Raw genomic sequence first — 25,502 nt, forward strand, 5'->3', positions numbered from 1 at the left:
CAAAGACAGTATGTGACAAGTCAGGAGATTTAAGTATAGATACAATCTATCTGATGAGCAGTCATAGAGTTTCCGTCACCTTGATTTCACTCAGAAAGGCTTAACCCTTTAGTGTTTAAACCGGCTGTATCCGGCCCAAATATTCTACACATTTTATGCTCAAACTGGCCAGAACATGCATCTCACACCTACCCTGCAATGTCACTCTAAAAATAAGCAATTACATCTTTCCTATCTTGAAGCTACAAAATAATATCAGATAAATTTTTTTAAATGTGAATAAATAAGGATTACTTTGGACAAATTAATCTGAATGCTAAAGAGTTAAGTTGTGACCTGAAGCTTTGGTAAAAGATATCTTCTCAAAATGCAACATGAGAAGTAACCAACTATCAAATAATATTTTCATGACTTGTGAAATTTTGAAAAGTGTACAGTGTATCTTAGTAAGAAGAAACTGTAGGGTGAGCTGAACAGAAGAGGGTCTTTAGAGAAGAAGCCCACCACTATGCAATAATTTTAGCTCTTAATGTCTTGTATATTTTGTCACATACACACAGACATATCCATATGGTTAAAGACTTTTATTTCACAAGGATGACTTGGCAGTTTGTTTCATGCTTTTGTTAATTGTTTTAGATGTCTATGTAGTTGCAAGAAGACATAGATACCATTTTGGCTCTCCCATGGTGGTGGTGGTAGTGGTGAGGGGGGGGGGCTATATCATACTTGGTTAGTACTCAGTTTCAACTGAGCAGATTGGAGCAATGTGAAATTAAGTAACTTGCTCAAGAGCACAACACACTGCCCGATCCAGGAATCAAGCCCAAAACCTTATGACTGGGAAACCTACACTCTAACCACTAAGCAACATACCTTAAGATATTTAAGGTTTGAAAAACAAAACAACAACAACAGGAAAAAATAAGGTACCAGTTATATACTGGTTTTAATTCAACTGAATCCATCCCTTCCTGAAAAGCAAGTGGCAATATGTTAATCAACATCTTACCAACTAAAAAATGCACTAAATTACTTTAAGGATACAGGACAGAGAAGACTGTCGAAAACACACGTTTTCACATGTGTATTCCTGTTACAACCTGTTGCAGTATTTTTAATATCTATCAGTCTTTATGAGCACTAGTGTGTTACTGAAAACAAGTTTTTTGGTCTCAAGAGAGCTACAATCCTAACAGAATTTTTTATTAATTCCAATCACATTCTTTTGAATATTTTTTTTTCTCAATACTTCCAGCTTTCATTTAGATCTCCAGGGGCAGAATTCTTTACTTTTTTTTTTTGTTATATTAAAATGGGATGAGTGAGCATTAATTAAATAACATCTTTTAACTTGTTTCAGTCATTAGATAGTGGTCATGCTGGGGCACCACCTTTAGTCAAATGAATCAACCCCGGGATTTATTTTTTTAAAGCTTGATACTTATTCTACCAGTCTCTTTTGCCAAACTGCTAAGTTACAGGAACATAAGCAAACACCACTTATCAAATGGTAGTGGGGGACAAACACATACACACACATGACAGGCTTCTTTCAGTTTCCATCTACCAAATCCACTCACAAGGCTTTGGTCTGCCTGAGGCTATAGTAGAAGACACTTGCCCAAGGTGCCATGCAGTAGGACTGAACCTGGAACCATATGGCTAGGAAACAAACTTCTTACCACAGGTGTAGCTATACCTGCACCTATAACATGTTAACATTTTTCCTCCCAGGGTGCTTAGCTAGCAGAATTGTAAGCATGCCGGGTGAAATGCTTAGCAGTATTTCGTCTGTCTTTACATTATGAGTTCAAATTCCGCCAAGGTCAACTTTACCTTTCATCCTTTCAGGGTCGAAAAATTAAGAATCAGTTGCATACTGGAGGTCAATATAATCAACTGGCCTCCCCCTTCCCAAAATTTTGGGCCTTGTGTCTAGAGTAGAAAAGAATATTTTTTCTGCCCAGGGTGGCAAGCTAGCAGAATCGTTAGCATGCCAGGCGAAATGCTTATCGGTATTTCATCTGCTGTTATGTTCTGAATTCAAATTCTGCCTTTCATCCTTTTGAGGTCAACAGCTATACTGACCTCAATTCATAACTAGTTTTTATTAAAATAACATGGAAGTGGGAATGGCTGTGTGGTGTAGTGGATCTTGCAGGCATGAAGTGGATTTGATCCACCAAAGCCAAATTAAAATTAACACTTCAACAGAACCTTTCTCACGGTGGAACAAGAGTTTACATTTGCCAGATTACATTTGCCAGTTTACATTTGCCAGATTGCCTTAGCTAGGCCAAAATAATGACTTCACCACTTGACCTTTCTAACTTCTCCTAGACCACCAAAAGTTAGAATTAAGATAACAAGACCACCAACTAAATCCATTGTTCTCAACAATATGTCTATCCTTCAGGATAGTTATAAAAGCAAGAACCCCAAGCAAAAATCAATTAGTCACTTGGTGACAACTCAATCATTTAGTCAGTTGGTGACAACTCGTGAGTTGAGAGAGAGAGCTAACATTAGTTAGTGAACAGACCACTAGAATCATGGCCACAAGCAGACAAACAACCAGAGGGAAAAAGAAATTTAGAATTAGCGACTCTACAAGACAGCTTGTCCCATACTCTCTCACTTTCACTAACTCACTTCGTCTTCTCTGCACATTACCATATCTCTTTCTATGGTTTATTACTACAATAAGAATACACAGGCCGAAATTAATTCTTTTACTTCGCACGTTCTAGGATTTTATCACCTGCCCATCAAGGCAAGGTATATTTGATGTAGCAGTAAATAGATATTTTCTTCACAACTTCAATCACTGTTCTTTCATCATTACATAATGGCAATCAACAAAGAACCAATGCTTACAAACTGATTATGATGCCAACATTCTATCCTACTCTATATCAACTATCGTTTATCATATAATAGTTTACAAATCAAACTTCAACCATTACAGTGGTTTAAGAAGTTCATTTAGCAGAGGGACCCATAAATGGATAGTCTATGTTGTTGTTAACTCCTGGACAACTCTGACCAAGCAGACTTATGATCAAAGACATTCTAATCGTAACCATCCCGTTTCCCCTATGTACTAGGAGCCTAAGACCACACTATCCAATGCGTTCTTTTCCATGATAGTAAAGTGTGATTTGAGGAAGATTTTGCTGCTATTTCTAGCAAGTCTAGAAACAAGACTAGATCCCTCATTGGCTGGGATATTTAAAAAAATTTTATCTATCAATGAACGACTACATAAAACAAGAAAAGCTCTAAAGGGTTTCAAATTACACCCTACAATTCTAAAAAGAAATGGACGTCTTCGTCATAAATATACAAATTGGAATTCCCTTGATTATACAGGTCTGTTCTATTAGATCTATGTGAACAGCAACAAGTTTAGACAGTAAATGGATATTTGTGCAGTTAAATACATATCACTGACACAATTGATGTCGTATTTTATTTATTTCTAACATAAGTGGGATCTTTTCGGTTTGAATGGCAGTTTTTTCTAGCAGTATCATATGAAATTGTCACCCATAATTATGACCCTAGTATCGATCTATTGCATTTCAATCTGTTTTAGGGTTAGGGTTAGGGGTGGGGGGAAGAGTATTTTTTTTTCTTCACAAATGTAAATAAACCCAATCTGATTCTTAAACGTGGGACATATTCATACGGCACAGAATTTCTGCAATTTCAACCAATCAATGGCCTCATTAGACGTCATTGATTGGTTGAAATTGCAGAAATTGAAGAAAAAAAACAACTATCTTACAAACTATAGAATTTTCTCAATAAACCCAAGAGAAAATGATGTTTTATAAACACATTCTACCAGTATACGAAGTTTAACATTTTTTAGTTACCTAGAAATTATGGTAAAAACTGCCGTTCAAACCGAAAAGATCCCATAAGTGTATTCAAGAGATAGATATTGTCGGTTATATTGGTCCCAGAACTTGACTGGTACTTATTTTATCGACCCCGACAGGATTTGAACTCAGAACGAAATACTGCAATACATTTTATCCGTTGCTGTACTGGTTCTGCAAATACGTCGTCTTGTGATGACAGAAGACAGAGAAGCAGACGAAAAATAGAATTACATTTTTAAAAAATGGGAGACCTGTTGAGGTAATATGGTCCTTGATAAACTGTCTGGAATTACTTTGATCATAGGTCAACTCGATCAATTATTGTTATGGCAGTTGCTGTTTAGCCGCAACGCTGACCTGGGGCTAAACAACAATCACAGCGATAATTTCTTTATTTGCTAAGGTCATCAAAACTAACAACGAAGTAACTAAGTAGAGGAATGTGATGGGTGATTCCAAGGAACAGACAAGGCGAGACGTCCATGACCAACACTAAGCGTATAATGCAAGATAATTCATTACTATCTTCAATGAGGAAACTTCGACATGGTCGCTCTATCTGCTAAAAATAACAGTCAAATCTCTCTTGAATCACACCCTGCCGTCTTTAAAAAAAAAAGGGCATCACCGGATAATGTAACCCGAAAAAAAAGACTAGATGATCGAAGTTGATTTACTCAATCAGGGCTGACTTAGGGTTATACTATTTATCACAATTATAACCTATTACTTGTTTATCATAAAAATATTAAGTGGCCGTTATACCATAGAAATAAAACGAATAATCATTAAACACCTACATTTTTGTATATAAACTTCACCTTCCTACTTGAAAATAAAAAAAAATTAAATAACTTAATAACAAATCAATTTACTACCAATTCACAAAATGAAAACAGCCAAAATATTCTTTAAGTCTGCAATAACTTTTAAGAGACGGTGAGTTGTCTTATCCATATAATGCAGCACTCCAGTAAAACCGTTTAATATGATATTCAAAATTATAATTGTTGTTTATCTGATAACAATATCGTGTAATTAAAGTGGGTTACTACCTACCACCTGCAGTAAATAGCATATTTAAACATAAGTAAATATTCTAAATTTGCGAGGAGGATAATATACATACATGTATACCTTCGATGAAATTAGTTCGATCGAGATCGATTATTTTCATATGTAGTATTCAATACAAAATACGAGAATAATTTCATTTTTTTTAAATAGTTCGTACTGTGATCGTTCCGACCCTAGTTGTTTTCGATATATATATATATATATCTTTTACTTGTTTTAGTTAGTGGACTGTGCCCATGCTGGGGCACTGTCTTGAAGGATTTAGTCGAAGAAATCGACCCCGGTATTTAGCTTTTTTCAAAGCCTGGTACTTATTCTATCGGTTATACATACATACAAGATATATGAGCATGTCTAGATATGCAACTATAATGCATGAGAATACATACATACATACATACAAGCAAAAAACCCTGTTGTTGATGTTGAAATTCCAATGAAGGAGCCTTGAATCTAGGTTTGCATGAAACCGGCTCTTTTTCTATTGGCAAGAAACCTTGAAATAAAACTGGACAATGACACACATACACCTTGCATTATTTTAAATTCGAGTAACTAACAAATGCATACAATAAATGTGTTAAGTATTATTACCTTGCACTCGGCTGGTGTCCTTCATTTCTAAACAAAAGCATGGAGTGAAAAAAAAACAGTAGATAAAATAATATAAATCAATAAATGATAATGTTAACAAAAAGGAAGGAAAAAAAAAGACAACGGAATTCTTGTCAAAACTTGAATGAACAAAAACAACTCTCGCAAAAGCGTCCACAGTAACAACGCATGCGCACCTTGTCAGCTGATCAGGAGTTGACTTCGGTCAATTATTTGAATTTATTTGTTGTGTGTATCGCATACTTGTATGTGTCAGTGCCCGTTTTTTCCTTCTTTTTTTCTCTATTTTAAATCAGCAGAAGTTGTGCCCACGCGCGAAACACCCGGTCCTTTATTCACTCTGTAACTTCAACGATTATTAATAAGAAACACATATATTTATATATATGCTCATGTTTTGATTCCTATTTTCTTGTTTGCAACACCAAGCCTATGTGTTATATATGTAGGTGTGTTCGATATTGTGCCCGTGTGTGTGTGTGTGTGTGTGAGAGAGAGAGAGAGAGAGAGAGAGAGAGAGAGAGAGAGAGAGAGAAAAGTTTAGAGAAATAAAGTTGACAAAAAGGAGAGATTAAGAGGAATTAGAGGAAAAGGAATAGAGAGATAAGATCGGAGCACCTGTTTCTGCTAATGAACTTGAGGTAGTGGTATGGGGAGGGTTTTAGTCACCTTATGGAGTCAAAACCTATGCTACGCCCTTCCTTAAACTTGATATATCCTCTATGAAAACAAACAGGCATATGTAAAGTAGCTGCACTGTGTAACATACACACTCCGAGCTAGACGGACAAGTTGATGGATGGATGGATTGGTGAATAAACAGATAGATACAGAGAGGCAGGAAGAGGCTGAGTATAGTTCAAATTGTGGTGTAGCTACAAATCGGTATGTTTGTGCATCGTTCTGCTTTCTTCGCTGTCTTCTGTGTATGCTGTGCAGCATTGGATTAACCATAAAGCAAAATAAGCATGTGCTTAGGGCACCAAGGAAAGTGGTGGTGGCACAGAAATAGTAAATGATTTATGACACAAAAGATTTCGCTTTAAAATAATATTTGGGATGCCTTATCTCTACTAAGTATAGAAGCAGATTGTGGAGGCACATGGCCTAGTGGTTAGAGCAGCGGACTCGCGGTTGAGGGAACGTGGGTTCAAATCTCAGACAAGGCGATGTGTGTGTTTATGAGCGAAACACCTAAGCTCCCGCAGAAAGTAATGGCGAACTTCTGCTGACTCATTTGCCACAACTTTCTCTCACTCTTTCTTCCTGCATCTTGCAGCTTACCTTCGACGGACTGGCATCCCCTCCAGGTGGGGAAGCTATACACCAAGGAAACCAGGAAACCGGCCCTTATGAGCCAGGCATGGCTCGAGAAGGAACAAACAACATAAGATTGATTTTGAGGATTTAATCAAAGACTTTGCAAGAAAAAAAGCAGAAAACTTTTCAAATATAAGTGGAAGTATATAAAAATACATTATTTTCCATTTTGCTGTTTTGTTTCATTTTGAAAAATAAAAATTGATTTTTATGGTTTATTATTGTTAATATTTTGAATTACAAATACATGGGGGCAGCAAAATCTTTTAAGTGCTTAGGGCCTTTGTAGGTCTCAATCGAGACCTGATGTTGTGAATATTGTGGAGGTGTTACATGAAATTACTAGTATTGCATGTGTGTGTGTGAGTCATATTTATATTGTCTACTGTGTTGGTATTTGTTCCAACTCCCTACTCACTGAGTTCAAATTCCAAAGTCAACTTTGACTTCCATGATTTTGGCATTGATAAAAGTTCACCAATCCAAGGTGATTGATTGGGAGAACCATCAAAAGCATTGGGTAGGATGCTTTGCACTATCTGTGCAAGCACTTTGTAGTATGACAGTAACTTCTGTATCAAAACTGGTGCCTAAAAGACATCAGCCCTTCTTTTGGACAACAATTTTTCACAAGTTAGAGCGGACCATATATCTGCAGATGTAGATATATGGTCTGTCCTAACCTGTGTGGGTTTTACACACACACACACACACATGTACTTGCAACCTTTATCCACCCACCTTTCATCTTATCTCTAATCATTCCCTCATCTACTGTATCTACTAGTATTCTGCTGCTCTACACCCATTCTATACTACCAGTCATCATCTCTTCTCCACATTCCCTCTAACTCATATTTATCATCGACTACCTCTCTACCTTCATTACTATATTCACCTCACACCCACCTCTGACATCACACATTCTTGCAACCTCTCCTCAAGCACCTTTAATAATGGAAGGCAAGGTTTACGATATCGGAGGAATATCGTCTCCTTCCATCATCTTTTTGTTCTTCGTGTAGTTCAGGCTTCCGGCAGACAAAGAGAAAAGACTTCAAGCATAAATGCCATTTACAACTGGTTTATTTACGGGAAAGGTGAAGTGTGTTGCTCTTAGCTACCATCTTATGCTCCGATAGTGTGGGTGCAAATTGCCTCCAGCCAGTTGTGTATTCAGCAAGCGCTGCTGTGTAGTGGCGCCAAAGAAGAGACAGGTCTGAATCAGTTTTTCCTTTATATAGTTTCCATCACAAGCCTCGTTGTGATCTTGCACATGGCAAATGGATGCAGGTGAGGACTCGCTCCAGTCTTGGAGATGGCAATGGCTGCCACGAGATCTCATCCAATATGGTGCTGACTGCTTGTGCCGCTACACACTCTTCCCAATTTTCTGTTCTTACTCTCTCTTCTCTCTACATTCTTGTGCTTTCAAGATATACTCTGACACCTTGTTACTACCATCTTTATCTCTTTTTCCAGCTCCACCATAATTATTCCCAAACACCCCTATATAATGCAACATTGTCGTGTATCTCCTCTACTACAATAAAATCCTGTTCCTGTCCTTCTGTCATACTTTAACTTCTCATCACCTAGTACAAACCCACCTTCCTCTCTACTATATTCTCACTCAGTTGAGGAAGTTCTTTGGAATTGTGAGTTACATGGTGACCACCTTAAAGCTGGTGCCATGAAAATAAAGAATCTCATAAACTCTGTAAAGAGGTTGATGCTGGAAGGGTATCCAGCCATAAAAATCATGCCACAACAAATGAGACAGGTGCTGTCTGACTTGCTGGATTCTGGTGAACCATCCCATCCATGCCTACTTGGAAGATGGTCATTAAATGATGATGATATATATATATATTATATATATATATATATATATATATTATTAGTGAAAGAGACCAATATTTCGAAAATTTAATGAGATCTTTGTGCTAGAGCAGGGTTATCAGAGTCTCAAGCCATGTTTAAGTGAGAATAAATATTACCTCTCAGTACTAATACTGCCTCTGTTGCTAATATATATATGTATGTATGTATTTTTGCATATATGTATGTATGTATGTACGTACATGTATGTGTGTGTGTGTGTGTACACATGTATGTATGTACATATCTATATTTTAGCCATGCTAGATCAGTGTGCTATTTTCTGCAGAAAATTGGTTATGAGCCCAGACAACTGCAAAAAGCTACCAAGGAAATAGGCATAATAATAATGAAATTATTGTATACAGTGTTCAGGTGCACCACAACTTGTCAAAAGTGCATATAAAGCATATGCTGTAATGTACAAATGTCTGGGAAGTGAACAGTATATGAGTCAGGTGTGCATGGCGAGGAGAAAATCAGGTGTAGTGTTGGCGAGTCTCAGGAAGCATAGAAGTTTTGAAGGATGCAGTACTCTGACAACTAACAACTGATGCTGGCAGTTTGTACCATGCTTCAGCAACTTTTAGCGTGAACAATGTTTCTGAAAGTCATGGGAGCTGTGCTGTTTTCTGACTTTGTAAACATGTCCACAGGTGTTAGACAAGTGGAGTTTGAAAAGGTGCTCAAAGTTATTGGTAGCTAAAACAGCTAAAGATGACTATGGTTGAGAAGAGACTGCATATGAACAGGGGACAGCTAATTCACTCCTCATTGCTCCATGCATGTGAGGTATACAGGCTAAGTGACAAAATACTAGTGGCACTGAGATGCTTGCTGATGATATGGAAGCGTTTCCAACATGGCGATGAAGATCTTGCAACACCAATGAATAGCTCCTGTAGTTTCACCATGTAGTAAAGTATCTGGTGGTGAGGGCGCGTGGCTTAGTGATTAGGGCATTCGGCTCATGATCGTAAGGTTGTGAGTTCGATTCCCGGTGACGCGTTGTGTCCTTGAGCAAGACACTTTATTTCACGTTGCTCCAGTCCACTCAGCTGGCAAAAATGAGTTGTACTTGTATTTCAAAGGGTCAGCCTTGTCACTCTCTGTGTCACGCTGATTATCCCCGAGAACTACGTTAAGGGTACACGTGTCTGTGGAATGCTCAGCCATTTGCATGTTAATTTCACGAGCAAGCTGTTCTGTTGATCGTATCAGCTGGGACCCTCGTCGTCGTAACCGGCGGAGTCTTTAAAGTATCTGGTATTTATTTCACCAATATGCATGCATACACAGTTCTCTGACCTACTCAACCAGGCACTTTTGAATGAACTTGCTGATGATGCAACACCTACCCCTACATTAACAACATTATAGCGATCACTGGGCCTACATCACAATATCATGTTACTCAGAACTTCTGTTGCACATTGTCCAATTTTATATATTGTATCATATGCAAGCTTTGTGGCGACCTTTACACTGGGGAAACAGGCTGATACCTTGCCTATTACTTTCTGGAGTACATTGAAAATATACTACTACATATGCTAGGCCAACCTGTTGTCACCCTTTTCAATTCTACAGGAATTGCATTACTCATTTATCTGTGTGCAGTATCGCTGCACACTATGGACCCACTTTCTCAAGGAAATAGAGGGAACAATATTTCATATTTGGACTTGATAACATGTCACTGACATGCTGAAATTCATGTTTATTCGTTCTACTTCCATACCTCCATTTAGTTCAGCATTCTTTTTCTTATCCTTCAACTCCCCTCTTGCCTCATTTTTTTCCCCTTCACATCACCCTTGACTTTGCATGCTTTTACTCCTTGTTCCTCTTTCTTTTCACCTCTCACCCAATTTCCCTCTCTCCTACCACTTCTTGTTCATGTATGAACCTCATGTGGTCTTGCATGCCTTATCAGTTGCAACCAGTTTTTTTTTTTTTTAATTTCGAAGATGTAAAACTCTGCAGTCTCTCATTTATTTCTGACCTTTCAACCTTTCAAGGATTGTCTGAAACATTGGATTTTCCACTCATCATGCCAGATTCAGTTTGCTCTCTTTATTGATTTTATAATATATTACAAGTCATACTGATGTAGACCAACACCAATTTCTTTGGAGTTTGGTCATATATATATATATATATACACACACATCTATATTAATTAAAGTATGCAGTATTATCGATCCATTACAGCTGATTTTACTAGTCAGTTTCTCACTAGATATTAAGTAACTGGATGGTTACTCAGGTTTGGCAATCATCAATTTTTCCATACCTGCCATCTCTGATGAGCACAGTTGTTAGATAACTGACTGGTTACCTAATATCTGGTACAAAACTGATTGGCCATAATGGGTCAATAATACTGTATATTTTGATTCCCACTCTTGACAAATATACAAATGCTCATTTTTTCTAATTTATGAATTCATAGACAACTTTATATGTGTATGAGTCTAGAGGTGCATGGCTTTGTGGTTAGGGTGTTGAACTCATGATCATAAAATTGTAGTCTTGATTTCTAGACTGGGTGAGACGTGTTCTTTAGCAAAGTGCTTCACTTCATGTTGCTTCAGTTCACTCAATTGATAAAAATGATTAATCCTGTATTAGACAAGTGTCCCATTCCAGAGGAGAATATATATACCATGGAATCGGGAAAAGCGTCCTTATGAGATAATTTCTTGGGAAGGACCATTACTCTATTACTCTTTTACTTGCTTTAGTCATTTGAATGTGGCCATGCTGGAGCACCGCCTTTAGTCAAGCAAATCGACACCCAGGACTTATTCTTTGTAAGCCTAGTATTTATTCTATCAGTCTCTTTTGCCGAACTGCTAAGTTACAGTGACGTAAATACACCAGCATCAGTTGTCAAGTGATGTTAGGGGGACAATCACAGACACACCAACATATACACACACATTCATACATATATATATATATATACATATATACGACGGGCTTCTTTCAGTTTCCATCTAACAAACCCACTCACAAGGCTTTGGTTGGCCTGAGGCTATAGTAGAAGACACTTGCCCAAGGTGCCATGCAGTGGGACTGAATCCGGAACCATGTGGTTGGTAAGCAAGCTACTAACCACACAGCCACTCCTGCGCCACTGATCCTTTTCTTTGAACTTTCATTTAACTAAGGTATCTTTGGCCTGATGAGTAGCTGGTGGAGTACCCCTTTTATTACTTCTGAGGTTCTGCTAGCTTGGAAACATATGAAGCCTGGATTTTTACCCATTCCATTCTCTCAATCTGGATTTTTATTCACATTCATAACAACCTTAGAGGCTAACGGTGAACAATAAAATAACTTTTTCACCTGATGGAACTTCAAAACTTTGATTCGAGGAAAAACCTACAACCTTTTGTGCCAATAAACTATTATTGTTCCTGAAAGTTGTTTTTATACCCACTACAGACTGCTCAAAGCTTACTGACTTTCTACTCCTATATCCTTGGATCTTACAATTACATATCACTATATATATATATATATATATTATATATATATATATATATATATATATGTAAATATATATATGTATATATATAGGAAAAAAGCAACAATATATATATATATATATATATATATGTGTGTGTGTGTGTGGAGGCGCAATGGCTTAGTGGTTAGGGCAGCAGACTCGCGGTCGCAGGATCGCGGTTTCGATTCCCAGACCGGGCATTGTGAGTGTTTATTGTGCGAAAACACCTAAAATCTCCAAGAGGCTCCGGCAGGGGGTGGTGATCTCTGCTGTACTCTTTCACCACTCTTTCTCCCACTCTTTCTTCTGTTGGCCTGCTCGCTTAGCCAGTGGGGTGGCGTCATTTTGAAGGCTAAAACAATGCGAACGCATTGTGACCAGCGATGTGTAACAACATCTGATGATCTGGTCGGTCACGTGATCCCGTGATATATATATATATATATATATTTACATATATATATTATATTGTATTGGGTAGGCCAGTTTATGGGATTACCCTGGGTTTCTTACCCATAAGGGGTTTACCCTTACGAGGTATCTTCAGACCCCAAACACTGCTGGCCTGACACCTCTTTAAAATATGGAGGGGAAAAAGCCTCGTTTTTAAGAAAACCCTAGGTGATTATCTCCCTTTGCCATTATCCATCGATTTTCAGCCATGCTTGCAGTCATCAGTCCTCCTTTAGAGTCCCGGAAAGGAGATACGTGACATCGCTAGCCAGTCATATTTGGCAATTATGAGACAAAGAGATTCCATACTTGATTGCATGGAAAATACTTGAGAACCCATCAGTGGGACAAAATGGTGCAAATTATGCATTGCCAAACACACAAGGATCCTTAAAGACTTGCTAATGCCAGAGGGCATCCTGAACTCCAGTACAGAGATTTTTGGACCATTTTAGAAAATTCCTGCTGGCTGTTTGGAATCCACATGGGAATAACCAATAACCAATGCCAAAGGGAAACAATCGTTTACTTTTGTGGTGCATTGGTGACTGCAAGATGGCAGTGTGGCTGAAGATTGATGGACAATGGCAAAAGGAAACAATCACCTAGGGTTTTACTCTTAAAAACAAGGCCTTTCTGCCTCCATATTTTAAAGAGGTCTCAGGCCAGCAGTGTTTGGGGTATGAAGATACACCATAAGGCTAAATCCTTTATGAGCGAGAAACCCAGGGTAACTCAATAAACTGGCCTACTCCAATACAATATATAAACTGCTCTACAGTTTATAGTGTGCTTCTCTTCCAGATCCCAGATTTCTGTATTTCTACAAATGATCCTATGTATGTATGTATGTATGCATGCATGTATGTATGCATGTATGTATGCATGCATTTATGCATGTATGTATGCATGTATGTATGTATGTATGTATGTATGCATGCATGTATCAGAAATAGTTTCTATATTTAGCAAACTCTTCAACCTTTCTCTCTCAACTGGAAACATCTCGAAAAGGCTAGTTTGTCTGAATCTACCACTTCCACTATCTCAGAGGAACAAAAACGGTTGTGGACTACCATTTCCTTCATTACTTTGAATCTTTCCTTTGTCATTGGCACTCATTAATTTGATTTTTGTAAAGCCAGGAAGCTACTTTGAGGTATCACCACAAGCATTTTCGACATCAAAAACATTACCGCCACCACCATCACCTTCATCATAGCCCCTACTACAGCTTTCAACCCATATATGTGTGTGTGTGTATATATATACATATATATATATATATATATATATACACACACACACAAAGCGCTTAGACTCATAGATGGATCGTCAGACTCTAAAATATTGTTAAAGTACACCTAACTTATGATATAATGTAGCAAAAAATATTAAGTCTTATTTTCGTATTCGATATAAATTATTGATAATAAATTTTGCAATCTTTTGTTTATATATATTTCTTTATTACAACGAAATTCATAGTTTTCCTTTCAATTTCTCCTTGTAATATAACAGTTAAAAAAATATTATTTTCATTTTTTATCGCCAGAAACCACTCTGCTTTAACAGAACAAATGGCGGCGAAAACAAGCATTTGAAGAATTGGTCCAAAAATATCAAGGAAAAAGTCGTTATTTTGTGAACGACAAAGTTTTTAGAAATGGCTTCGGCTCTGGAAAATTATATTAGTAGTATCCTTTTCATAAATATAATCTTGTTACACTCTGATTAGTACTTTGCGTCTTAAAATCAAAATGCTTTTGTTTCTTACGTGTGAATTATAAGCTCACGCCGGTTATTGCAACTAAGATTTGAAAAAAAATTAAATCTATTTTCAGGTTATTTTACTTGTTTGTTATCAACTCTATTACAAATTCTCATCGAATATTAAAAACAAAATATATTTCGTTTAAAAAAAATTAATGTACTCAATCGGACCGGTGTTACCTGCATCTATCTATCTATCTATCTATCTATCTATCTATCTATCTATCTATCTATCTATCTGTCTATATGTCTATCTATCTATCTATCTATCTATCTATCTATCTATTTATCTATCTATCTATCTATCCATCTATCTATCTATCTATCACCCCCCCCCTCCGTTATGTACGTTGTGTAACGTTTATGTTGGGGTTTCGCTCTTTGCTGTCACCTAATCTTATTATTTTTTTTACATAACTTACTCCCCGTTCTTGTTTTAGAATATTAATGTTTTCAAACAGGCTGATTGCAAATATGCCAATTTATTATTATTATTTTGTAATATGAAACTGATTATTGTTATGAGTTTACAACTGCTTCCTAGACGACGGTATTTAGTGAGGTAAACCAACTCTTATTTTACTCAATGGTCATTAGGGCAAATACTCATTGTAGGCATTGGCATTTAAGGAAGCAAGGTTATCACGCGCCTTGCTGTTTAGGGAGTTTAACCTTAATTCCTGAAATGATATTTTAGGGAGATTAACAAACAATCGTTTCATTTTTTAATGTTCACTTTTCCATGGTTGCTTGGGTCAGACGGAATTCGTCCAGGTAGATTTTTTTGATAGCCGGATGCCCTTCCTGTCGCACACCTCCTGTTTCCTAGCAACGTAATATTCTCCCTTGTTCAGATACGTTTTCATGAAAAATTGGAAATGAACCACACCACTTGTATGATGGTGACACTCGTTTACAATTATGCAATGTCAGGACAAGGAAACAACCCACTTAGACACACACACACACATAGATGCATACATGTGATAGGATACTTGGCGATCTTACGGTACAAGTACCATAACTGCCAATTATAAACCCACGTGGGTTTGTTTACATTTCTGAAGAAAAAAAGAAACCCTTTTCTCCCCTCCCCCCATATATAAAAAAAGCTTTACGGCGAGTGACGATCTTCAAATGTAAACAAACACACGTGGCAGTTATGGTACTTGTACCGAAAGATGGCCGGATACTTTTACTTTCCTTCTATGAAATCTACTCACAAGGCTTTGATCAGCTCAAGGTTGTGGCAGAAGACATTTGCTCAGGTCCTGCATTGTGAACCCAGAACCATTTCGTTAGAAAACAAATGTCTTAGCCACACAGCCATGCCTGAACTTAGATAATGGCGCTTAGAAAGCTAGGTAAACTTAGCCCCAAATCAAGATTAGGATTGAGACTAGGGGAGCATGATATATAAAGTCTGTTGGCATGATGGAGAATTTACTAGTTATTTTTTAGACAATGGTGTTTAGGGAACTAGTAAGCATCCAACTATCTTTTTACATTCTAAGTATTTCCAATTAACACCACCAAAATATCCTTGAAGTTGTTGCACTGACATGCTATGATCACTCATAGTTTTGTCATTGGCAATAATGTGGTTTACTTGTAAAACAACAACAACAACAACAGATATTAACTGTTTAATATTAGGGACAGGCATGGCAGTGTGGTTAAGAAGTTTGCTTCCTGACTGCTTCAGATTCAGCTCTACTGTGTAGCAGCATGGTAAGGGTCTTCTACTGTAGCCCCAAGTCTACGAAAGCATTGTGAATGAATTTGGTAGACAGAAACTGAAAAAAGCTGGTTGTGTATGTATATATATATATATCTCCATCCATCCATCCATCCATCCATGAATGCATGCATATATGTATGTATGTGGATGAATGTGCTTACATTTGCATTCTATAAAAATCACTACAAGTGGTGTTGTCGCTTCTGTCAATAAGTCACTGATTCATTTCGTGGCTTTAAGATATGAAATAAGAAATCTTACTTGAAAAACAGGTTAGAGTTAGTACCAGGAAGGGCATCTGGTTGTACAACAACACCTCAATATTATATTTGTCTAACCCATGGTAGCATGGCAAAATGGATGTAAAAGAAACTAATTTCTATTTATAGATTAACTATTTTGAAATGTTGCAACTCAAGTGAAACAAAATAACTTGGGTTTTTGAAAGAAATAGTTTTACTGTAAAAACTCAAAAAAATCATTTGTTTAAAAATATAGGACTTTTTGCAAATTCTGAATCTGATTGAGGACAGTTATAAAATAAAGACATAAGTTATAAATGATTGCATGTTTCAAAACTCATATTTGTTTATGTAAAGTCTCATGTTTTATTCCTTAACACAATTCTACAAGAAACAGTGTCTATAGTGACTGCTGATGGACGAATCATTGTGGTAAGACAATGTTTTAATTAAATATACACACACACACACACACACACACACACTCACATGTGTGAGTCCATGGTTTGAATTCCCATACTAGTCTTGCAGTGTTTTCTTTGAACACCAGATTGCAACCCTTGCTGCCCATTACACTTATATGCAGATACAAGTCACTATTGGACACAGCATATAAGTGAAGTTGATTTTTTTAAAGACAATAATGTAGTAAAAGTTGAGAAAGATTTGACTGCTATTTTTAGCAGGACAAGTGTCTGCATAGAGCTACCCTCATTGGTGGGCTTGTAAGTAGACTCTGTAGTTATTGAAATTGGATAAAAGCAATTTTATTTCTTAATAATCCTCAATATATTTAAAATGAAAATAATAATTTTTTTGTCTTTCTTTTTCTGTTAGGTACATTTTTGTATGCGGGCATAAATTGATCTGATGTTCAGCATAACATTTTAATGTAGTATAAGGATTGCTAAATAGTTATTGATGAATAACATTTGGTGGGCTAGGTGTTGCTTTCATAATGACCACACTAGCAATAGTATTAGTTCCCATAAGTTTTTACTAACCTGGAACATTTGCATTTACATATACACAATAATTGAATAAATAGAACAGTATAAAAGAGATATTGAATGGAATGAATATAAGTTTTCAATGCATAATATGCTCAATTATAATATGAAGATAGTTTATATTTATTGAGAACAAATTAAGTAGAAAGAATGAGAATGATGTATCACAAAACTGACTGATATAACTTCAAGTAGCACCACCTCTGTAAGGAAGTAAGTGAGAAACCATCTTCTGGAGCAGAGCAACATGGCCTTCTGGATTGTTTTGCTTGGGTTCCAATTTGCCAGCTTTTTATAACCCCAATGGCAGTTCTAGAATGTTTGACCAGGCTATTCGGCCGGTGAAATCCAGTTCACTTGGTTACACATCAGCTGATCTGACTAGAAATATATCATAATTACACTGAAGTTCTAAGCTAGAATTCTGAGTGAGGCAGTTTCAAATCTTGGCAGAAGCACGACTACAACATATCATATATATATATTTTTAAAACTGAGATTCACAACTCCTTAACCAGCACTCAGTCACAAGAATAGGACACCTTTTTATTAATTGAGGCCATTTTCTGGGTTAGAATTTGGAAACTTGACTTACGAGTTCAGTGTTAACCACTTACACAGGAAAAATAATTTCATAAGATTTTTTCATTCCTGATCATTATTTATTACCTTATGTGTGTTTCTCTTTACTCACGTGAACATATTAATAATGTTTGTTGACAAATTAATCACCATTGTTGAGTCTCGGAGGTGTCAATACACCAACAATAATAACATGTCCAAGTTCAAATTTCAAACTAACTAATCAATCATTTGTTTTAACCTTTTGATACCAACCTGGATGAAACTGCCTCTGGCTCTGTAGTACAAATGTCTTGTTTTCAAAAATTTTGAATTAAAATCTTCCACTAAAGAGACACAGAGCATCTCAACAGAAATATGTTAACAAAAGATTTAATGTGCTGGTTAAACAATCAATTGGTTCTTTGTTAATCAAAATTCTTTTGTCACTTCACAACCTTTCCAGTGATTCAGTGATTTCCCTTCTTGTTACAAGGTCTGCAGTGACTTAGTGACTTCTCTCACTCCAAAGGAGCAGACAAAAGAGCTTTGACTAACAAATAACCAATTGATTGTTTAACCAGCACATTAAACAAATGAGATCGAATAGTTAATTGGTTAGATATATAATCAATTGACTAACAATAAATAAGTGGAATTGAACCTGTGCTTGTGTTATTATTATTGATTTAATGAGGCGGTGAACTCACAGAATCATTAGCATGCTGGACGAAATGCTTAGTGGCATTTCTATGTTCCGAGTTAAAATTCCGCCGAGGTTGACCTTGCTTTTCATCCTTTCAGGGTCAATAAAATAAGCACTGGTGTCAATGTAAATGATTAGTTCCCTTCCTCGAAATCTCAGGCCTTGTGCCTAGAGCAGAAAAGATTATTATTGGCATAATGACTCTCCCAAGACACAAAAGAAATTGTTTCACCACATGGATTCATAATAATAAGAAGAAGAATCTTGCAAGCCAAATACAAAAACCAAGTAATCATCATTGCATGTTAAATAAAGTATGTATTTATATTTCAGGGTACTTTGAAAGGTTTTGATCAGACGATTAACTTAATCTTAGATGAAAGCCATGAAAGAGTGTTTAGCTCTACTTCTGGAGTTGAACAAGTTGTATTAGGACTATACATAATCCGTGGTGACAATGTGTAAGTATAGTTTCTTTCCATATAAAAATTAAAGAAGTTTAACCATCCAATGTTAAAATCAGTTTGTGTGCTTTCAAAGGCCAGAGGTACAGCCTCAACCTCCAGACCATATATAAAAAAGGTTCAAATGTACAAAAAAACAGAAGACAGACAGGTGAAGGAACAACAAACAAGGTATATTAGTCTCAGAGGTTTTGAGCCTATGTTCTTTGAAATAAAGGAATGAGGAAAGAAAACCACTGTGCTGGGTGGTTGGCATTTCTTGTAAATTACTCTTTACTCTTTTACTTGTTTCAGTCATTTGACTGCAGCCATGCTGGAGCACTGCCTTTACTCGAGCAAATCGACCCCAAGACTTATTCTTTGTAAGCCTAGTACTTATTCTATCGGTCTCTTTTGCCGAACCATTAAGTTATGGGTATGTAAACACACCACCATTGGTTGTCAAGCGATGTTGGGGGGACAAACACGGACACACACACATATATATACATATATACGACGGGCTTCTTTCAGTTTCCATCTACCAAATCCATTCACAAGGCTTTGGTTGGCCCGAGGCTATAGTAGAAGACACTTGCCCAAGGTGCCGCACAGTGAGACTGAACCCGGAACCATGTGGTTGGTAAGCAAGCTACTTACCTCACAGCCACTCCTGCACCTATTCTTCATTCTTTTAAAAATTTATTGAAACAAAGGCAGTGTGTATTAACAGAAATATGGCAACAAAAGGGTTTATCTGAAGTTAATTTTACTGTAGATCTATTTATTTTGTTCTGTATAATGATTGTATAATGTCTTCTATATAATGATTGTTCACAGAATAATAGTTATGTAGTATTGAATTAATCTGAAACTATCTTATATATTTCAGGGCGGTGATTGGTGAAATAGATGATGATGCAGATTCTTACTTGGACCTAAACAGCATAAGAGCAGAGCCCCTTAACCCTGTAGTGCATTAGGAAACTTAACTTTCATCATGTAAATTTTCATAACCATTTCAAAACAAAAAACAAAAATTTAAAAAAAACCGTTTTATTTTCTTTTATCATCACAATATTTTTGTTCTTCATAAAAATTTTAAAGGATTTTAAAACTGATTTTCTTCATGTTCTATTACCCACTACTTCACGAAAATAACTTCAAAAAATAAATAAACACCTTTCCAAACTTATGTATCACATATAAAGAAAAATGCATTTTCCTATGGTAAATATATTATTAATTTTTATTCATTTTTCATGTTATTTTTCTTTTTACTCTAATATTGCTGGTGCCACGTAAAAAGTATCCAGTTCACATTGTGAAGTGGTTGGCATTTGGAAGGGCATCCAACTGTAAAAACCATGCCAAAATTGACATTGACTGTGCTAATGACATGTAAAAAGCACTCAGTCCATTCTGTGGGGTGGTTGGTGTTAGGAAGGGTATCCAGCTGTAAAAACTATGCCAAAACAGATGCAATAGTCTGGTGTAGTCTTCTACCTGGCCGGCTCCTGTCAAACCATCCAACCCATGCCAGCATGAAGGTGGATGTTAAACGATGATGATGGTGATTGCGCTTGTGTTACTGTGTAGCTTAAGAAGCTTGCTTTCCAAATATGTGGTCTTGGGTTCAACGCTACTATGTGGTAGCTTGAGCAAGTGCCTTCTATTATAGCCCTGGACTAACCAAAGGCTTATAAGTGGATTTGGTGGACAGAAACTGAGAGAAGCCTGTTGTGTGTGTGTATACTTGCCTTGACATTATATGATGGTCATAAATGAGCTTCACTGTCACACAAATGATGTTTGTTCTCAGTCTTCTGTGAAAAACATCTGACCGTAGGTAAATATTACCTTACTTGGAAGCAGGTTAGGGTTTGTGACAGGAAGAGCATTCAGCTGTAGAATATCTGCCTCAACAAATTCCATCTGACACTTGGAAAACTGGTTTTTATGTGATGATGATTGCATCAGAATTTATATAGTTTGAGATGTTACATATCAATACTTCATTGCATTCTATATAAGGAAGATGTTAATGCAGATGGCTCAGTGTTCTCCAGGTACTTTCATTTGATTACCCTTTACCTTTTGCAGTCATTAGAATGCAGCCATGCTCAGGCACTGCGTTGAAGAATATTAGTTGAACAAATCGACCCCAGTACTTATTTTTATTTCAAGTTTGGTACTTGTGGAGGATGTAAACACACCAACACCAGATGTTAAGTGTCTGTTCATATCTGGTGGGGGCCAAACACAGACATGAAGACACATACATCCATATATGATAGGCTTCTTTCAGTTTCTGCCTACCAAATCCACTCATAAGTCTTTGGTCAGCCAAGCGCTATAGTAGAAGACACCTGCCCAAGGTACCATGCAATGGGATATAACCCCGGAGAATGTGGTTGGAAAACAAACTTCTTATTTCTTTATTGCCCACAAGGGGCTAAGCATAGAGGGGACAAACAAGGACAGACAAAGGGATTAAGTCAATTATATCGACCCCAGTACATAACTGGTACTTAATTTATCGACCCCGAAAGGATGAAAGGCAAAGTCAACCTTGGCAGAATTTGAACTCAGAACATAATGGCAGACGAAATACCGCTACGCATTTCGGTCGGCGTGTTAACGTTTCTGCCAGCTCGCCGCACCTATTGTTTACTTCTTTCTCCTAAGAGGATGAGCATTATGAGGGATGCTAATGCAATGTTTTGATTGGATATTTCTAAACATCTTCAGGTGATGCATGTCTATATACATCATTACTATCAGTGTCACTTTAATGTCCACTTTTCGGTGCTTACAAAGTTCAGATGGAATTTCTCAAGGTAGATTTCCCACAGCAAAAATCCCTTTCTGCTCTAGCCCCTTCTTTCATACTTTTACTCCTCATCTCCTAACATAAAGCTGCTTCTTTTGGGTTCATAGTCTTGCAAGTGGCATAGCAACTTCATTAGTGCTGGTTACCTGCAAAAAGTTACCTGTAAAGTGGTTGGCATTATGAAAGACATCCAGCCATAGAAATCACACCAAACCAGACAGTGGAGCACAGTGCTAGACTTGTACCTGTTGTATCTTGTCAAACAGTCCAACCCTTATCATCTTGGAATGTGGACATTAAATGATGATGAATGTGTGTGTGTGTGTAAGATGACAAAGGAGGTGCTACTGTAACAATACTCTTAAAACAACTGGATGGCCAACATTTCTATAAGAAATTAGAAACCAATGCAGATTAAAAAAAAAAATAATGAACAAAATTGGTAAATCAAAATCAAAAACAATTTGATGGAAAAGGAGCTGGATTACCTTATGAATTTTGAGGTAAAAACACGTAACTTTTAGGGACAACTGAAAATTCATAATTGCAGTGTGGAAGGTGTTTATAAGCCATTCAAGACACGCACAAAGACTGTTAGATTCACTTCAACATTTAAATTTAATTTATCAAAATATTTTCGTCGCTTTGAGACCGCGACCTAACACGGAATTTTGTCAGTGAACAGATGGCGATCTCAAAGCGACAATAATATTTTGACAAATTATATTTAAATGTTGAAGTGAATCTAACGGTTTTTGTGTGTTTCTTAAATGGCTTATAAACACCTTCCACACTGCAATTGTTTTCGTTCCAGCACATGATCTCAGAACAGGTCACTTGCTATGCAAGTACATCTCCGTAATCTCTGAAAATTCATAAATCTAAAGAAATCTATAACAGCTAAAGGACCCCCTTACACCATATTCCCATATCTGTTTTAAGATTATACCCAATTGTTGCATCAAGCATCTAATGTTTAAAGGAATTCGCTGGACATAATTATGAAACTAATATTATGGGAAGTAAGCTTAGCACACAGCCATGTCTACACCTATCTATACATACATTTTGTGTGTATATTTTCATTTTTTAATAACGATAAATAATATTCAAGACTACTAAAAAGTTCCCAAATTCAAACCTTGTATCAATAATAAGAGTGCTCCAGGATCAAAGAAAGTACTTTTTTTTAATAGTGTGATGTGTATAGGTGCAGGAGTGGTTGTGTGGTTAAGAAGTCTGCTTCTCAACCACATGGTGTCAGTTTCAGTCCCACTGCATGGCACCTTGGACAACTACCTTCTGCTTTAGCTTGAGCTCAACCTAAGCCTTATGAGAGGATTTTGTAGACAGAAACTAAAAGAAATCTGTCTTGTATATACATATATATATATATATATTATATATAGATGGAGAGAATCTTTATATAGGAAGCACTTGCATAATTCTTTCTATATATTTATACAGCCAATAATTTTTTTGTCTTTGGCTTTTGTGGATATAAAACTTTTGGTGCCCAGGATTAAGTTAGGATTATTACGCTAATCAAGTTCTTTATTTCAAACCGAACTAAGTAACATTGCTGTCAAATTTGGGCAAAATCTGTTGAAATTGGTAAACTTTTGGCTGAAAATGAGTTGCAGACAACTTGATTGGGTAATCCCATAAGGAATTGGTTTATCAATTTTTTCCACTCATCGATTTTTTTTTTCGTTCTTGGAGAACTTAGAGCATTCAAAGATCCCATGAGTCCTAAATAATGCTGGCATCAAGTTTGAACAAAATACATCAAAATTGGTAAAAGTTATGGTTGAAAAATGAGGTGTAGCCAATTTTATTGGGAAATCACATAAGAAATTGGTTTATCTTTTTTTATCCTGATTAATTGGAAAACTCCATTAGGAATCGGTTTATTGATTTTTCACCCCAAATAGGACTTACCCAGACACAATATTGCTGATCCAAAAACATCTATATTTATATTTTAAAGTTGGTTTTCACACCCAACCCAGTTCTGCAGAATCAGTGTCGCGACGGGAGTGCATGGGTTGGGAGTTTGATCAGCATAAGTACATGCCAGCCCTTTGAAAACACCCCCCATCACCTAACCCCCCTTTGCCCATGTGTTGGGAACCCTTCCAGCAAGGAAAATAGAGCGCCAAAAAGGGCTCCTGATTCTCTGTCAGAAGCGGTTATGTTCAGATCACAACTAAGTCTTAAGAATATATATATATATATATATGGGCAACACACACACGTACGTACACCTATTGCATACATGTTCGTGTGTGTGTGTCGCCCGTATATCAAAAAACAAAAGTCTTAACAAAAACTTACTCGTCGCTAGAAAGGGACTTAACTCCTGTTTGTAAACAATGCTGATTTCTCCGACTTGAAAATTGTTAAAAGTTTTGGTTGAAAATTTATTTTTACTGCTATTCGCTGGTGCCTCTGAGAAAAATAAATTGATGAAAATACAGCTAGGGTCATGACGAATGTCCTAAAATTGGAGCGACATGCGTGCTAATTTGTGGATGTGCATAAATTACATTCATGTACACACACACACTCATGTACACACATCCTGCCTTTTATATATACAGATATATATATAGTTTACTGTTCTGTTACAGATAGGATCAGCAAAAAAAAAAAAGGACACCATCCACTAAGACATAAATATTTAATATACACAGAATTTTAAAGAGAGCTAATAATTTCATACTGTAGAGATACAACAGTTTGGCAGATCTACATAACATGCTATGTGTCGCCTTCTTTCAGGCGCAGTGCATATCAGACCTATTTGAAAACATGAGAAAAAAGTAAGAAGGAAAACGCAAAGAAGGTTAATGCAAAAATGTTGAACAAGAAGAAAGTAAAATAACCAAAATCTTCATCCTCTTGGTAGAAATTATAATTACTCTAATGGGTGTAGGATAATATAATAGAGGAGACTTAAGTCAGTGAGATAGCTACTCAATCCAGAGAGGGTACTGTCAACAAAAGAAATTTGTCCATGTGCTTGCATTTGCTCAAAATTTCAGTGGAATTCTTGGATCTAAAAGGAATGTGTGATCTTTCAGCTATGCATAACTTGCATCTCTTTGATCCGTTTATTTATGGTGTAGATTTCTCCATGAGTCTTCTCTTGATTGTATGTGATATGCAATTGGTGTTCAGATCTCATACATGGCTAGCAAACTTCTTAACTATACAGCATATATATTATAAGTAAGTATTATGTAGGTTTATGTGTTAGTCGTAAATGAGTATTACCATCAAGTCTGAAATCCTCGCTATACCAAGAATACAACCTGATAGGTATAACTTCTGTAATAGATTTGGACTCCTAACCATGCAGTTATTAAAGAATAAGACAAAACAAAAGAAATAAATGAATAATTTAATGAAAACTTAAATTGCCCTCTGCGTAT

At 36.6% G+C, this 25,502-nt stretch overlaps 2 protein-coding genes across 6 annotated transcripts in view; one reads left to right on the forward strand and one right to left on the reverse strand.

The window, feature by feature from the left end:
• LOC115217168 overlaps positions 1-5,738 on the reverse strand; it is a 46,066-nt gene extending 40,328 nt beyond the window's left edge. For 2 of the 5 annotated variants that reach the window (XM_036507642.1, XM_036507640.1), the window contains exon 1: positions 5,565-5,738. In XM_036507642.1, the coding sequence (XP_036363535.1) occupies positions 5,565-5,589 (25 nt within the window). In that variant the 5' untranslated portion in view covers positions 5,590-5,738. The remainder of the gene's footprint in view (positions 1-5,564) is intronic. The other 3 variants (XM_036507641.1, XM_036507639.1, XM_029786793.2) reach the window with 2 other exon arrangements.
• Positions 5,739-14,311: 8,573 nt separating this feature from the next.
• On the forward strand, positions 14,312-20,307 carry LOC115217446 (U6 snRNA-associated Sm-like protein LSm8). Its single transcript, XM_029787146.2, has 4 exons — positions 14,312-14,453; positions 16,904-16,944; positions 19,123-19,250; positions 20,125-20,307. Exons 1-4 carry the CDS (start codon positions 14,423-14,425, stop codon positions 20,213-20,215), a joined length of 291 nt encoding a protein of 96 aa, XP_029643006.1. The 5' UTR covers positions 14,312-14,422; the 3' UTR covers positions 20,216-20,307.
• Positions 20,308-25,502: the final 5,195 nt, after the last annotated feature.

This window comes from Octopus sinensis, linkage group LG11 (assembly GCF_006345805.1).
Source record: "Octopus sinensis linkage group LG11, ASM634580v1, whole genome shotgun sequence".
NCBI classification, from domain to species: Eukaryota; Metazoa; Mollusca; class Cephalopoda; order Octopoda; family Octopodidae; genus Octopus; species Octopus sinensis.

Excerpts from the sequence above, each read along its gene's own strand:
- LOC115217446 (XM_029787146.2), top strand. The coding sequence starts at position 14,423 with ATGGCTTCGGCTCTGGAAAATTATATTAGTA. Across the intron at positions 16,945-19,122 it reads CTGATGGACGAATCATTGTG|GGTACTTTGAAAGGTTTTGA; the intron begins GTAAGACAATGT and ends TTTATATTTCAG. Across the intron at positions 19,251-20,124 it reads ATAATCCGTGGTGACAATGT|GGCGGTGATTGGTGAAATAG; the intron begins GTAAGTATAGTT and ends TATATATTTCAG.